General features: G+C 45.8%; 2 protein-coding genes across 4 annotated transcripts in view; both read right to left on the reverse strand.

The window, feature by feature from the left end:
• The window catches only part of LOC140479548 (rab GTPase-activating protein 1-like), a 506221-nt gene that overhangs the window by 216402 nt on the left and 275976 nt on the right, over positions 1-13843 (reverse strand). The gene's annotated exons all lie outside the window — the stretch shown is intronic.
• LOC140479547 (G-protein coupled receptor 52-like) lies at positions 3812-7328 on the reverse strand. The gene has a single exon (XM_072573349.1). It carries the CDS (start codon positions 6327-6329, stop codon positions 5253-5255), a length of 1077 nt encoding a protein of 358 aa, XP_072429450.1. The 5' UTR covers positions 6330-7328; the 3' UTR covers positions 3812-5252.

Raw genomic sequence — 13843 nt, forward strand, 5'->3', positions numbered from 1 at the left:
TGCTTGGTGTGTGTGCGTGTGTGTCTGTGTGGTGCGGTGTCTGTGTGTGGGGTGGGGTGTGGTGTGGTGGTTACCTCCACATGTATGCTCACCACTACCTGTCTTGGCCTATCCAATATCTGTATTTCATCAGATTGCTTGTCCAACATCCAGCTCTGCCACACTGGTCCCAGCCCACTCGAGTCTCATTCACCCACCATGTGCCCCCTGAACTCTAGTGGCTCCATACTTCGGCAAAAAAATCTTGATTTTCAAACTCTTACTCTTGTCTTGCAATCTTTCCGTGGTCTTGAGCTGCTGCATCTCCGGAACCCTCGGAGATATCTGCTCTCCAGCAATTCTGGCCTTCTGATTTTAAATGCTCCAACATTGTCAGTGACACCTTCAGCTGCCCTAAACTCTGCAATACTCTCCCTAACCTGGCCTGTCTCAGTTTCCTCAATGAAGATCTTTCCTAAAACCAACCGCTGGCCAAGCTTGCTTCCTAACCCCTCTTTTAAGTGACTCACTGTCGAACTTTGTTTGATAACACTCCTGGGAAGTAGTTGGGATATTTTATTCCAATAAAACCATTATGTAAGGTGTTGATTTGTTGAGCGAACCTTTCTCATTATTTGTTTATGAGATGTGGATGTCAATAACTGGGCCAGAATTTATTGCCTGTTCCTAGTTGCCTTCAAGAGGGTGGTGGTGAGCTATCTCCTTGAACTCCTGGAGGGTATGTGTACAAGGACACACACAATTCTCTTAGGAAGGGAATTCCAGGATTTTGACCAAGTGACGGTGAAGGAATGGCGATGTATTTCCAAGTCAGGATGGTGAGTGGCTTGGAGGGGAACTTACAGGGGATGGTGTCCGGTGTATCTGCTGCCCTTGTTCTTCTAGACAGAAGTGGTCATGGGATTGGAAGGTGCTATCGTCGGAGCTTTGGTGAATTTCTGCAGTGCATCTTGTAGATGGTACACACTGCTGCTACTGAGCATCAGTGATGGAGAGAGTGGATGTTTGTGGATGCGTCAATCAAGCTGTTTTGTCCTGGATGGTGCTGTGGCCGGACACCTGCTCAAAATGATCGATTTATGATGGATTTATGAAAAATGGACAATAAATGAGGTATGCTGGGAAATGTAGACAAGCCTAGACCAAACCGACTGTGCTAATAAGCATGTTGCAGACTCCACACAGGCTACAGCTACAGACAGACAGTACGCAATTGACCTAGCAGCTGCAGACAATACAATATACACTCGAATTTGGAATTGAATAGAACCAACCGGAATGCCATCCCCAGGACAATTGGAAAAATTAAGTTGCTTACATGAAGACGCCTCACACCCTTATTTGGAGAGGGCTACATGATATACGTACACCCAATACCTCCAGGAATGGATGCTTAAGGATCATCCTGCCATCGACATGTCAACTCCTGACTAGGTCCGATTAATCAGGGTGATTGAACCCTGATTGATCTATTGGTGGGCATTGAGGACCCTCCCAAAAAGGCGTGAAGACTTCTAATCACTGCAATGCCACCTCAGGAGCAGTAACTCAAGACCAACCACTGTGAAGAGAAGACACCCCTGGGACCACCGTTGGAAGATGACCAGATGATCATCACCACGTGGATTAAAGCCCAGATTTGGTGTGGTGGTATATGATCACCCAGAGTTAATAGAATCATAGAATCCCTACAGTGTGGGAACAGGCCATTTGGCTCAACAAGTCCACATCAACCCCCTAAATAATACCTCACCCAGACCCATTCCCCAACCCATTACTTTACATTTCCCCTGACTAATGCACCTAATCTACACATCCCTGAACACTATGGGCAGTTTAACAGGGCCAATTCACCTAACCTACACATCTTTGGGCTGTGGGAGGAAACCGGAGCACATGGAAGAAACCCACACAGATACGGGGAGAATGTGCAAACTCCACAAAGACAGTTGGCCGAGGTGGGAATCGAGCCCAGGTCCCTGGCACTGTGAGGCAGGACTGCTAACCAGTTAAGTTAAAGCACAAGATAGTTGATTAGATTTATAGTGTAAATTGTTAGTTTATAGTGCACTATGTTGTTAAAGTATTAATTGTGGTACATAAATAAATGTTGTTTATTATTGATAGTCGACTTGCAGTTTCTTTTCCAGATATAAGAGTTAAAACACTGTGTGGCAGGTGCAACAGTGTAAAGCTTCTTGAGTGTTATTAGCTAAGTGGGAGAATTCCATCACACTCTTGCCTTGGGGAGTCAGGAAGCGAGGTACTTGCTGCAGTATTCATCGCATCTAACCTGCTCGCGTAGCCACTGTATTTATATGGCGAATCCAGTTCAGTTTCTGACAAATGGTAACCCCACAGGATGTTGACAGTGGGAGATTCAGTCACAGTATTGACATTGCCAAAATTGGTGGTGTAGTGGACAGCAAAGAAGGCTACCGTGAAGAACAATGGGACCTTGATCAAATGGGCCGACGGGTTGCAGATGCAGTTTCATTTAGATAAATGTGAGGTGCTGAATTTTGGTAGGGCAAATCAAGGCAGGACTTATACACTTAATGTTAATGTCTTGGGAAGTGTTGCTGAAAACAAAGATCTTGGGGCGCAGGTTCATAGTGATATGAAAGTAGACTCACAGGTAGACAGGATCGTGAAGAAGGCACTGGGTATGTTTGCCTTTACTGGTCAGTGCATTGAGTGTAGGAGTTGCGGCTGTACCGGACATTGGTGAGGCCACGTTTGGAAAACTGCGTTCATTTCTGGTCTCTCTGGTATAGGAAAGATGTTATGAAACTTGAAAAAGTTCAGAAAAGACTTACAAGGATGTTGCCAGGGTTGGAGGGTTTGAGCTACTGGGAGAGGCTGAACAGGCTGGAGCTGTTTCCCCTGCAGTGTCGGAGGATGAGGGGTGACTTTATAGAAGTTTGTAAGTTCTTGAGGTACATGGATAGGCCTTTCCCCCAGGTTACGTGAGTCCAAAACTAGAGGGCATAGGTTTAAGGTGAGGGGGGAAAGATTTAAAAGGGATTTAAGGAGCAGAGGGTGGTGGGTAAATGGAATGGGCTGCCAAAGGCTGGTACAATAACAACATTTAAAAGACATCTGGATCGGTATATGAACAGGAAGGGCTTTGAGGGATATGGGCCAAATGCTGGCAAGCGGAACTAGATTAATGGAGAATATCTGTTCGGCACAGACGAGTTGGATGCATTCCATGCTGTACATCTCTGTGACTCTATGAATGTCAAGGGTAACATTTAGATTGTCCTTTGTTGTAGATGGTCATGCATTGTATGAGAGCTGAGAAGGCACGGCATAGGGGGCAGCATTGCACAGGAACTGCATTGAAGTAGCGTCAAATTGGATTGGGCTCACATTCCCTTTGAAAGACTGAGGCCAAAGCCAAACAGCTCTGCAAATAGAGGAAAAGAAGCGATAAATTAAGAGGCAGCAATTAGCTGATCCCTAGCAGGAGGACAGCTCAGGGACAACTAAGGCAGCTCAGCTTGGGGCTAAACCTGGAGGCACAGCTACATCACTGGAAGGCTGTACTGGAGGAGGAGCTATGCTGTAGGAGGGAAAAAAAGACACTGCAGAACAATCTGCACTGGAATGTGGTCATTGCAAAAAGGAATGCAGCGTACCTTATACCAAAGATAATCAAAAACGGAGAAAAAAGACAAATCAAAAAGGCAAAGGGGAAAACAGACAAAACCTTCACAAAATTGATGTAGTCCTGTGGTAGACTGCAGTGCACTGGGAGACAATCACACTTGGTCGATTTAGGGCGATTCATTTATTAAACCTCTTCGATACAGGCTGTTCAAATATGTATTCTATAGATATATGTATTATATATATATATATAAAAGTCACTTTTTAAATGTAAAACAATTAACAATAAATCAATGTTTAAAAATAATTTAACATTACATTCTTACAGCTTAACTCTCCCATATCGCACAGTACATAACCTTTCAAGTACTACAGCAACGTCTTTGCACCCAACAGATAATCGAAAAAGTTGGTTTCAGGATGCGGTGCCGGCAAGCGGAAAGGCATTCCACAAACTGCACTCCAAGTCAGTGCTGATTGACTGAAGGTACCAGCAGCAAAGGAGCTGGAGAGCTCGAAGGGTTAATCAGCAGCATTCACACCGAGGGCAATGCAAAACATTAACTGCTGTTTCCCCTTTTTTTGCAACGTATTCCTGAGTAGCGCGACACGAACAGAATCAGAAGATTCCGCCCACCTTAACCTTCGCTTATTGTCTCTTTATATCAATGATCCTGGTGCCAGTGAAACAGTCAAACCCAGTTGGCACTTTCTTTCATCCTTATCAGTACCAGAACTACAGAGAGGACAAGTCACTGTCACAGTTAACGCAACAACCAGAAAGATCTTTCAGGATCAATGCACTGTGACGGTTTTTTTTTGCATTTGTTTATTATTGTTTAAAGATAAAATCAATTCCTACCCTCTTTAACTACACTCCTCGAAATAGTAAATGTGTGTTGGTTACATTAGGCACAGTCACAGAATAAACTCCACCAAATATTTCGTACACTTTGTGCAAGCTTACACTAAAATGTTATAAAGGGTTGCAGCCTACAACAGAATACGGCACACCTAGTCAAAGTGTTCATTGTTCCTGTAGAAAGCTGTACAAAACAGTTGCCCCCTTGATGATCACAACGATGTATAGTCAATACAGTACCTCGAGGTGCACTCTTTACAAGAGCCTCTCCACTGCCCAGCCCTTCTACCCATATTCCAAAGCAGCGAGTGCAACGCCATCTCCAGCTCTGTGAACAGAGTCGAGGCCTGTAAGCCAATAGGTTCATTACTTCATGAGCTCCACCTTGTTCAAAACGATCAGAACGCTGCTGACCAGTGCTCACCCTCCAGTGTGCCAAAGTGGGTCACAGAAATCTGAGACAACCCTTTGCCCAAGCCGTTGTTGAGACCATGGGTTAATCGGGAATTTCAAAACAAACCTGACAGATTTGTGTTCGTCAGGGTGAATAGGGATTGTGAAACCAAGGCAAGTAGGCAGGATTAAGATACAGATCACAACCGACAAGAATAATGGAATGGCCTCCTGTCGCTCCACAGCAGACCATTCCAATAAGCCCTTTGAGCTATCAATCCTCCTGTTCCCAGCAGTGGTTTCACATCAGAGTGCCAGACAGTTAGGGAGCGCCGTAACTGCAATCTGCTTTCTGTCCTCAAAAAAAATACTTAAAGCTTTGTCAGATGGAGCAGGAATTGGCCCGTTTCCTGGGTTTGGGATCTCTTGCCGTCTCGTTTCCTAAAGGCAAGCACAGCGAGCAGGCCATTTGTGACAGCCTCCTCAAGCCGAGCCTGAAGACGCTATTGGAGAGGTTGTAGATGACACAGTTGCAGAAGCTGTTGCTGATGGCCAGCCACGTCGTGACGAATGACAGAGAGGGGCTCTCCAGCACACGGGAGCTCTCCAGCAGGAAGTAAAGAATGTAGGGGAGCCACAGCACATAGAAGACGCTTGTAATCCGAAAGAGGACCATTGCATAGCGCCGGTCAGGGCTGGGCCCACCCTCAGCAGCTTCCACATCCTGGCTGGGAAAACGGGCACGGCGCTCATTAATTTCTTTGGTGTGCTGCCGGCAGATTTTAAATATGTGGAAGTAGGTGAAGCAGACGATGAAGGCAGCAGGAGCATACAGCAAACAGACTATGAAGCCTGTGAAGTAGGCATTAGTTTCCCAGGAGGTAGCACACCACTCAAAGATGTCTCCGTGGTAGCCTGGCTTCTCCCATCCAAAGAATGAGGGCAGGAAAACTGCACAGGAGTATATCCATATGAGAATGATACACAGCCGAAGACGACAGGGGGTGACGAGCTGGCTATAGGAGAGTGGTTTCGTTATGGCTAGGTAGCGGTCGATACTGATACAAGCCAGGCAAGCCATGGACACACTCTTCAGCACTGAAATGATGTAGCCAAAGACCTGGCAGGTGAGAGACTCCTGCATGCCCGTGGGATAGTGAAGGAGAGAAAGCGCAGGAACCAAGCAGCTTACCCCGACAAGTAGGTCTGCATAGGCCATGGTCTGGATGAAGTAGCTCGTGGTGTAATGGTGGAGAAGTGGGGCACAGTGGAACACAAAGATCACCGTCAGATTTCCCAGTATGATCAGAACTGTCAGCAACACGATGATGGCAGTCTCGAGGACACAAACATCAACTGCGTCGTAGTGGCCAAAGCCCAATGGGCAAGCGTGGTTGGACAGGTTAACCGAGGTGTTGCTCACACTCACAGCTCTCCATTCAACCGTGGTCTGGTTCATGGCAGAGGTAAGGGTGGGCCACAGACCAAAGCAAATGGAAGCAGCCAGCACAGCATCTGCTCTTGCTGCAGTTCCTCCGCCTCACTCTGCTGCTGCCCTGCTTTCACTCCACTCTTCGGGCATGCTCTGGCTCACTCCTCCCTCCGAACCATTCTGCTGCTTCCCAGGTCCACTCCACTCCAGTCCTCGCTCTCACAGTGCTCCGTACTGCTCCTCCGGCTCTCTTTGCTGCTCCCCTTCGTCTCCGCAGCCAGCACTCTCGGGCTGCACATGCCTCCTCGGCATCAGAGGACTGCTGACACACCTCGACACAGCAAGGCTGCTAACCAGCTCCCTCCAGTGTACCGCTTCCAGCTGTTTCTCACGGCAGAGTGGAGGAAAGAGAGAGGGGGAGACAAGAGTCTTGAGAGAAATGAAAAGATCTCACAGGAACACCAATACCAAGGGATATTCCCTGCCTTTCAAATAAAAAAGTGATCTGAGGCACTTTTTGTCTTCGGAGCAAAAATGCAGCAAAGCTCTTCAAAGCCCGCAAAATTAACCAAGAAGCCAGAAGGTAGATCACTGCATTCGCAGACAATTCTAAGTTCCCAGTCTGCCAGATACATTAATCAATGTTTCCTTCCTTGCGAGAGAAGAAGCTGCACGCACAAAGCAGTAATCTCCTGATTCAGGCAAGAGTCTAGCGCATCCATTGTGTTAAAGAAACAGATCCTGTCGGTGCCACATTTGTATCACCGCTGCTCTCTCCTCCTCCCACAGCAGCTGCACCTGAGCCCCTCGCCTTTGCTCCATCGCAGCTGATGCGGAAGAATTCCAGCCACCTTTGCTTCCCTGCTCCCGAACGAGCAGCGACAGCACCAATGGCCATCGGAGCTGGGGTTTTTTTTTGTCGCTTGGTAACAGTTGCCAGGCACATGTCGGCTCACAGCCACTCACACTCACACTGCCCTAGACTGTGACAAATGAAGATAACGTGACGGGACCCACCGGTTTTACAGCCAGACTGCCCCTTAAGGCTGGTTCCTAAATCAGGTACAGACAGACCGCAGCAAACAGTACCGGGAGGACAGAGTTGAAAGAGTTGGTCTCCGCACAAAGGGAAGATGAACACAAAGGCACACTTTCACTACACTAACCCTAATGTCAGCTGTAATACAATCAGCACAGGAAAACTCCATTCATTATTCATCACACGAAAAGGAATCTTAAAAAAAACGCTCATTATAAATTTAGCTTGCAAACTGTTTAATGACATTTGCATTTCTAACGAGCCGTGTGGACTACATACAAGTAGTAGCCGACAGACTGACCGCCCATCAAATGCACTTTGTTTATCCTGACCTATGGAGTGTATCCTGAGGTCATAGATAGCCATCCCACAGTATTATGAAAGGAGATTGTATTCAGGGGAGAAGAGTGGTGTTTCCTGCATCAATTACACGCCATATGATAAGGTGGGTGCAGGCCTGCACACCTTCCCAGTGTGAGGTTCCAGTGAGGGATCAGTTTACAGTGTTACCTCACAGCTGCAAGAGCGATGAGGAACAGCGAGTGGTCAGGTGGAGGGTGAACGAGTGAAGGAGGAGAAATGAGGGAGTGGAGGAAGTGGCCCAACAAAGGGGGAAGCAAAAGTGACAGGGCTAGGGAAGGGAGCTGAGGGGGTGAATGATGGAGGAGGAAGAGTGCAGACTCCGTGCTGCAAACAGGAATATTTTCTGAAGTGGTAGCCCTACGCCTGACTGAAGAAACTGCCTGTGAATACACTCCAGGCCCACCCTTGGACCAGGGGTCAAGCTGGGTCTGAGACTTGCATCTGGGCTCGTCCTGGCAACAGTAAGATTTAATATTTTGAAAATAAATATTATAGTCAAGTATTTTTAGACAGGGCTATAATTTCCTTCCATAATGAGTGAGTACTTTCTGCCATACACTTGCCATACTTTTTAATCACAAATCTTTAAACTGCAGGATGTTCCTGATGAGTGACAAATCAGTGGGAAGCACCTTCAAAAAGCAACTGGTAATAAAGTGCAAACGATCAGGGCAGAAACCCTGAAAGAGATTTTTTTTGTAGCCAGTAAGAATAACACAGAATTCTTTTCCACTCAATCTTTAAGATTAGATTAGATTCCCTACAGTGTGGAAACAGGCCCTTCGGCCCAACTAGTCCACACCGACCCTCTGAAGAGTAATCCACCCAGCCCATATCCCTCCCTGATGCACCTAACACTATGGGCAATTTAGCATGGCCAAAATCTTCCTCAATCATATGTTTGTGCTTTATACATCCACTGAGCATTACAAACCATGCCTCAGAACTGCCAAGTCCCAGTTATTTGGAGTGAGAGTCACTCACTTGATTAAAAGACAGTTTAATACACAACAAAGCAGTCAGAAAAAAACAAACTTAGCTCCATATAGTCAATGGATTTTAAATCAGGTTCAAACCCTTCCTATTCACATACCCATCCAGATGCCTTTTAAATGTTGCAATTGTACCAGCCTCCACCACTTTCTCTGGCAACTCATTCCACACATATACCACCCTCTGTGTGAAAAAGTTGCCCCTTAAATCTCTTTTATATCTTTCCCCTCTCACCATAAACCTATACCCTCTAGTTCTGGACTCCCCAACCCAGCAAAAATACTTTGTCTATTTACCCTATGATTTTATAAACCTCTACAAAGTCACCCCTCAACCTCTGACGCTCCAGGGAAAACAGCCCCAGCCTGTTCAGCCTCTCCCTGTAGCTCAAATCTTCCAACCCTGGCAACATCCTTCTAAATTTTTTCTGAACCCTTTCAAGTTTCACAACATCCTTCTAATAAAATTGCATGCAATATTCAAAAAGATCTTCTCCACATCTACTCTGCCAAGACCCCTCAGGACTTTGTGTACTTCCATCACTGAGTGTCAGGAATAAAGGTGATGAACTTAGAGCATACATCAGCATTTGGAGCTACGATGCTGTGGCCATTACACAGACTTGGTATCACAGGGGCAGGAATGGTTGTTGGATGTTCCAGGGTTTGGATGTCTCAAAAGGAATAGGGAGAGTGGTAAAATTGGTGGGGAGAGGCATTGCAAATCAGGGATAGGACCACAGCTGCAGAAAGGGAGGTCGTCGAGGATGGTTCATCTACTGAGTCAGTCTGGGTGGAAGTCAGGCTGCCCAGTAGCAACAGAGACATGGAGGAGCAGGTTTGGAGGCAGATTTTGGAAAGATGCAGAAGTAACAGGAACAATATTCGCCTCCCTCCAATCCTCCAATACAACTCCTGTGGAGAATGAGGAAGTAAAGATCTTGACCAGTGGCTTAGCAATCTCTTTTCTCACTTCCCGGAGCAACCTAGGATAAATCTGATAAATCCGCGGGACTTATCAATCTTAATGTTTGTCAAAATTTCCAGCACATCAACTACCTCAATCTTGATCTATTCAAGCCTGTTTCCCCACTCCCCAAAGTTCTCATTCACAACAAGGTCCCTTTCCTTCGTGAAAACCAAAGCAAAAACCTCATTTAGGGTTTCCCCTATCTGTTCAGACTCCATGCACAAGTTCCCTATGCTATCCCTGACTGGCCCTACCTTCTCCCTGATCATTCTCTTATTCCTCACGTATGAGTAAAATACCTTTGGGTTCTCCTTAATCCTTCCTGCCAAGCCTTTTTCATGTCCCCTCCTGGCTCTCCTCAGTCCATTTCTGAGCTTCTTTCTCGCAAGCCTGTAATCCTCTAAAGCTGTGCTCGATCCTTGCTTCCTCCACCTTATGTAAGCTGCCTTCTTCCTTTTCACGAGAAGCTCCCCATCATCAAAAGTTCCTTAAATCTTACCCCTTCTTACCTGTCTCAGAGGAACAAACGTATACATCACTCGCAACAACTACTCCTTAAACAGTCTCTACATGTCTGTTGTGCCTTTTCTGTGGAATAATTGCTCCCAATCTGTACTTCCCAACTCCTGTCTGATAGTATCATAATTTCCTTTTCCCCAATTAAAATTTTTCCCATGGTAACTACTCCTTTCCCTCTCCGTGGCTATGATAAATGCGAGGCAATTGTGGTCACTGTCACCAAAGTGTTCTCCCACGGTGAGATCTGACACCTGTCCTGGCTCATTGCCAAGCACCAAATCCAAAATGGCCTCTCCCCTCTTTGGCCTGTATACATACTGAGTAAGGAAAGCCTCGTGAACACACCTGACAAAAACGGCTCCATCCAAACCTTGCACTAGTTTTTCAATCTCCTGACTGCTATTATGGGGTCTGTAAAAAAAACCCCAATGAGGCAACTGCTCCCTCGCTGTTCCTAACTTCCACCCATACTGACTCATTGGACAATCCTTCCTCGACAACCTTCATTTCTGAACCTGTGATGCACTCTCTGATTAGTAATGCTACAACCCCTCCTCTTCCTTTTAAATGTTCTAAACCCTGGAACATCGAGCAACCACTCCTGACCCTGTGAAACCCACGTCTCCGTTATGGCCACAACATCATAGTCCCAAGTACTGATCCATGCTCTAAGTTCATCACTCTAAACTTTGACACTCCTTGCATTACAGCAGACACACATTAATCAATCCCTTTGTTCCATCACGTGAAAAACCTTCCCGATAGATTCACTACATCCTGTCACTGCCTCACCTACAACTACCCTCACCTTCAGATGTGCCATCCCTTGCCAAACTAGTTTAGACCCTTCCAAACCACTCGAGCAAATCTCCCACCCAGGACATTTGTGCCCCTCCAGTTCAGGTGCAACCGTCCTTCATGTACAGGTTCCACCTTCCCCAGAAGGCATCCCAATGGTCTAAGTATGTGAAGCCCTCCCTCCTGCACCAGCCACGTAGCCAATTGTTAAACTGCACTCACTGACTGTTCCTCACCTCACTAGGGCAGCATGGTGGCTCAACTGTTAGTACTGTGCCTCACAACACCAGAGTCCCAGGTTCGATTCCAGCCTTGGATGACTATTTGTGTGGAGTATGCACATTCTCCCCGTGTCTGTGTGGATTTCTATGGCTGCTCCGGTTTCCTCCCACAGTCCAATGATGTGCAGGTCAGGTGAATCGGCCATGCTAAATTGTCCATAGTGTGAGGTGCATTAGTCAGAGAAGAATAGGTCTGGGTGGGTTGCTGTTCGGACGGTCGGTGTGGACTGGTTGGGCCGAAGGGCCTGTTTCCACACTGTAGGCAATCTAATCTAAAAATCTAATCTCGTGGCACTGGTAGCAAACCTGAGAACACTAGTCTACTCGTCCTGCTCTTCAGTTTCCATCCTAGCTCTCTGTAGTCACTTTTCAGATCCTCAATCCCTTTCCTGGCGAACATGAAGAAACCTTCAAATAAAATTAAGAGAAGCAAGCCATGCCTTTGTGACAGGGATAAAAAAGATTAATCATTTTGCGGAACTTTACAATGTCAATCAATTATTTTAACAAAACCATACTATTACGACCAACACCAAATGTTTGATCAGGGAATTTATATAAACTTGTTTGTAATTCTCTCTTAGTTTCCAAATATTTCAGTTTTAAAAGAAACCAATAGCTTGACTTCAAATCAGGTAAAAAGTTAGTTTATTACACACCTATTGCCAGAGGTTATTCATGTAAGAAGTGACAAAGCTATGAGCTAAAATAAGGATACAAAGACTGAAAGTAAGAGCATTGTATGTCATGGATCAGGCTGAAAATGAGATTAGTCTCTACAATTGTTGCAAATTGTTACTTTGGCTTGTTTGAAGATTTTTTTTCTGAAGTGCAAGGATGACTATTCTATCAATATCAAATTGCCAGTCAAGATCATCATAATGCAAAAAGGCAGCCGAACCACCACCTTCTCAATTATGGACGGGCAGTAAATGCTGGTCGCTAGTTTTGAGAAGATCTGTAGCTCAGTTTGAGAGTCTGGCTGTAGGTTTGCTCACTGAGCTGGAAGGTTGATTTCCAGACGTTTTGTCACCATACTAGGTAACATCATCTGTGAGCCCTTGGACAAAGGCTTCGTCTAGAGGCTGAAATTGAACCTTCTAGCTCAATGAACAAACTTACTTCCAAAATAAATGCTGACTTGCCAGCGATACCCACGTCCCACAAGATAATTGAAAAGAGGGTGGTGGTAGATGGAAAGTGTTCTGTCTGGTGACTAGTGGTGTTCCACAGGGATCTGTTCTGGGATCTCTGCTCTTTGTGATTTTTATAAGTGACTTGGATGAGAAAGTAAAGTGGAAGGGTGAGTTAGTAAGTTTGCTGATTACACCAAGATTAGATGAGTGGTGGATAGTGTCGAGGGCTGTTGTGGGTTGCAACGAAACATTGACAGGATGCAGAGCTGGACTGAGAAGTGGCAGATGGAGTTCAATCTGAAAAGTGTGAAGTAATTCATTTTGGACAGCCGAATTTGAATGCAGATTACAGGGTTAAAGGCAGGACTCTTGGCAGCGTGGAAGCACAGAGGGATCTTGGGTCCACCTCCATAAATCTCTCAAAGTTGCCAATCAAAGTTGGTAGGTTGTTAAGGCGTATGGTGTGTTGGCTTTCATTAACAGAGGGATCGAGTTTAAGAGCTGCGAGGGTGTGCTGCAGATCCATAAAGCCCTGGTTAGACCACACTTGGAATACTGTGTTCAGTTCTGGTCACCTCATTATAGGAAGGATGTGGAAGCTTCAGAGAGGGTGCAGAGTGGAGTTACAAGATGCTGCCTGTCTAGGAGGGTGTCTTTTGAAGAAAGGTTGAGAGCGCTAGGGCTTTTCTCATTGGAATGAAGAAGGATGACAGGTGACTCGATAGACGTGTACAAGATGTTGAGAGGCTTAGATTGGGTGGATTGTCAGAGACTTTTTCCCAAGGCGGAAATGGCTTATCACAAGGGGCCATAATTCAAGGTCATTGGAGGAAGGTTTAGGGGAGATGTCTGAGGTAGGTCCTTTAAACAGAGTGTGGTGGATGCATGGAATCCTCTGCCAGAAGTGGTGGTAGAGTCAGATACATTAGGTAAAAACAATGACTGCAGATGCTGGAAACCAAATACTGGATTAGTGGTGCTGGAAGAGCACAGCAGTTCAGGCAGCATCCAACGAGCAGTGAAATCGACGTTTCGGGCAAAAGCCCTTTATTCCTGATGAAGGGCTTTTGCCCGAAACGTCGATTTCGCTGCTCGTTGGATGCTGCCTGAACTGCTGTGCTCTTCCAGCACCACTAATCCAGTATCAGATACATTAGGGACATTTAAGCGACTCTTGGATAGACACACAGATTATAGCAAAATGTAGGGTATGTAGGTTAGTTTGAACTAAGAGTAGGATAAAATGTCGGTACAACATCGAGTGTTGAAGGGCCTGTATTGTGCTGTGCTGTACTGTGCTATGTTCTATGAAGGAGTTGAAAAGTTGAAGTCACCTTCAGCAGCTACAATGGCTTCTGTAGTTAAATAGAGGATGATCCCATAGTGGAATGAGTAGAACATGTTCTTTGAAAAGTGAAGGCTTCTTCGTTTCACATTTACATC

Source organism: Chiloscyllium punctatum, chromosome 7, assembly GCF_047496795.1.
Source record: "Chiloscyllium punctatum isolate Juve2018m chromosome 7, sChiPun1.3, whole genome shotgun sequence".
In the NCBI taxonomy this organism is placed as follows: domain Eukaryota; kingdom Metazoa; phylum Chordata; class Chondrichthyes; order Orectolobiformes; family Hemiscylliidae; genus Chiloscyllium; species Chiloscyllium punctatum.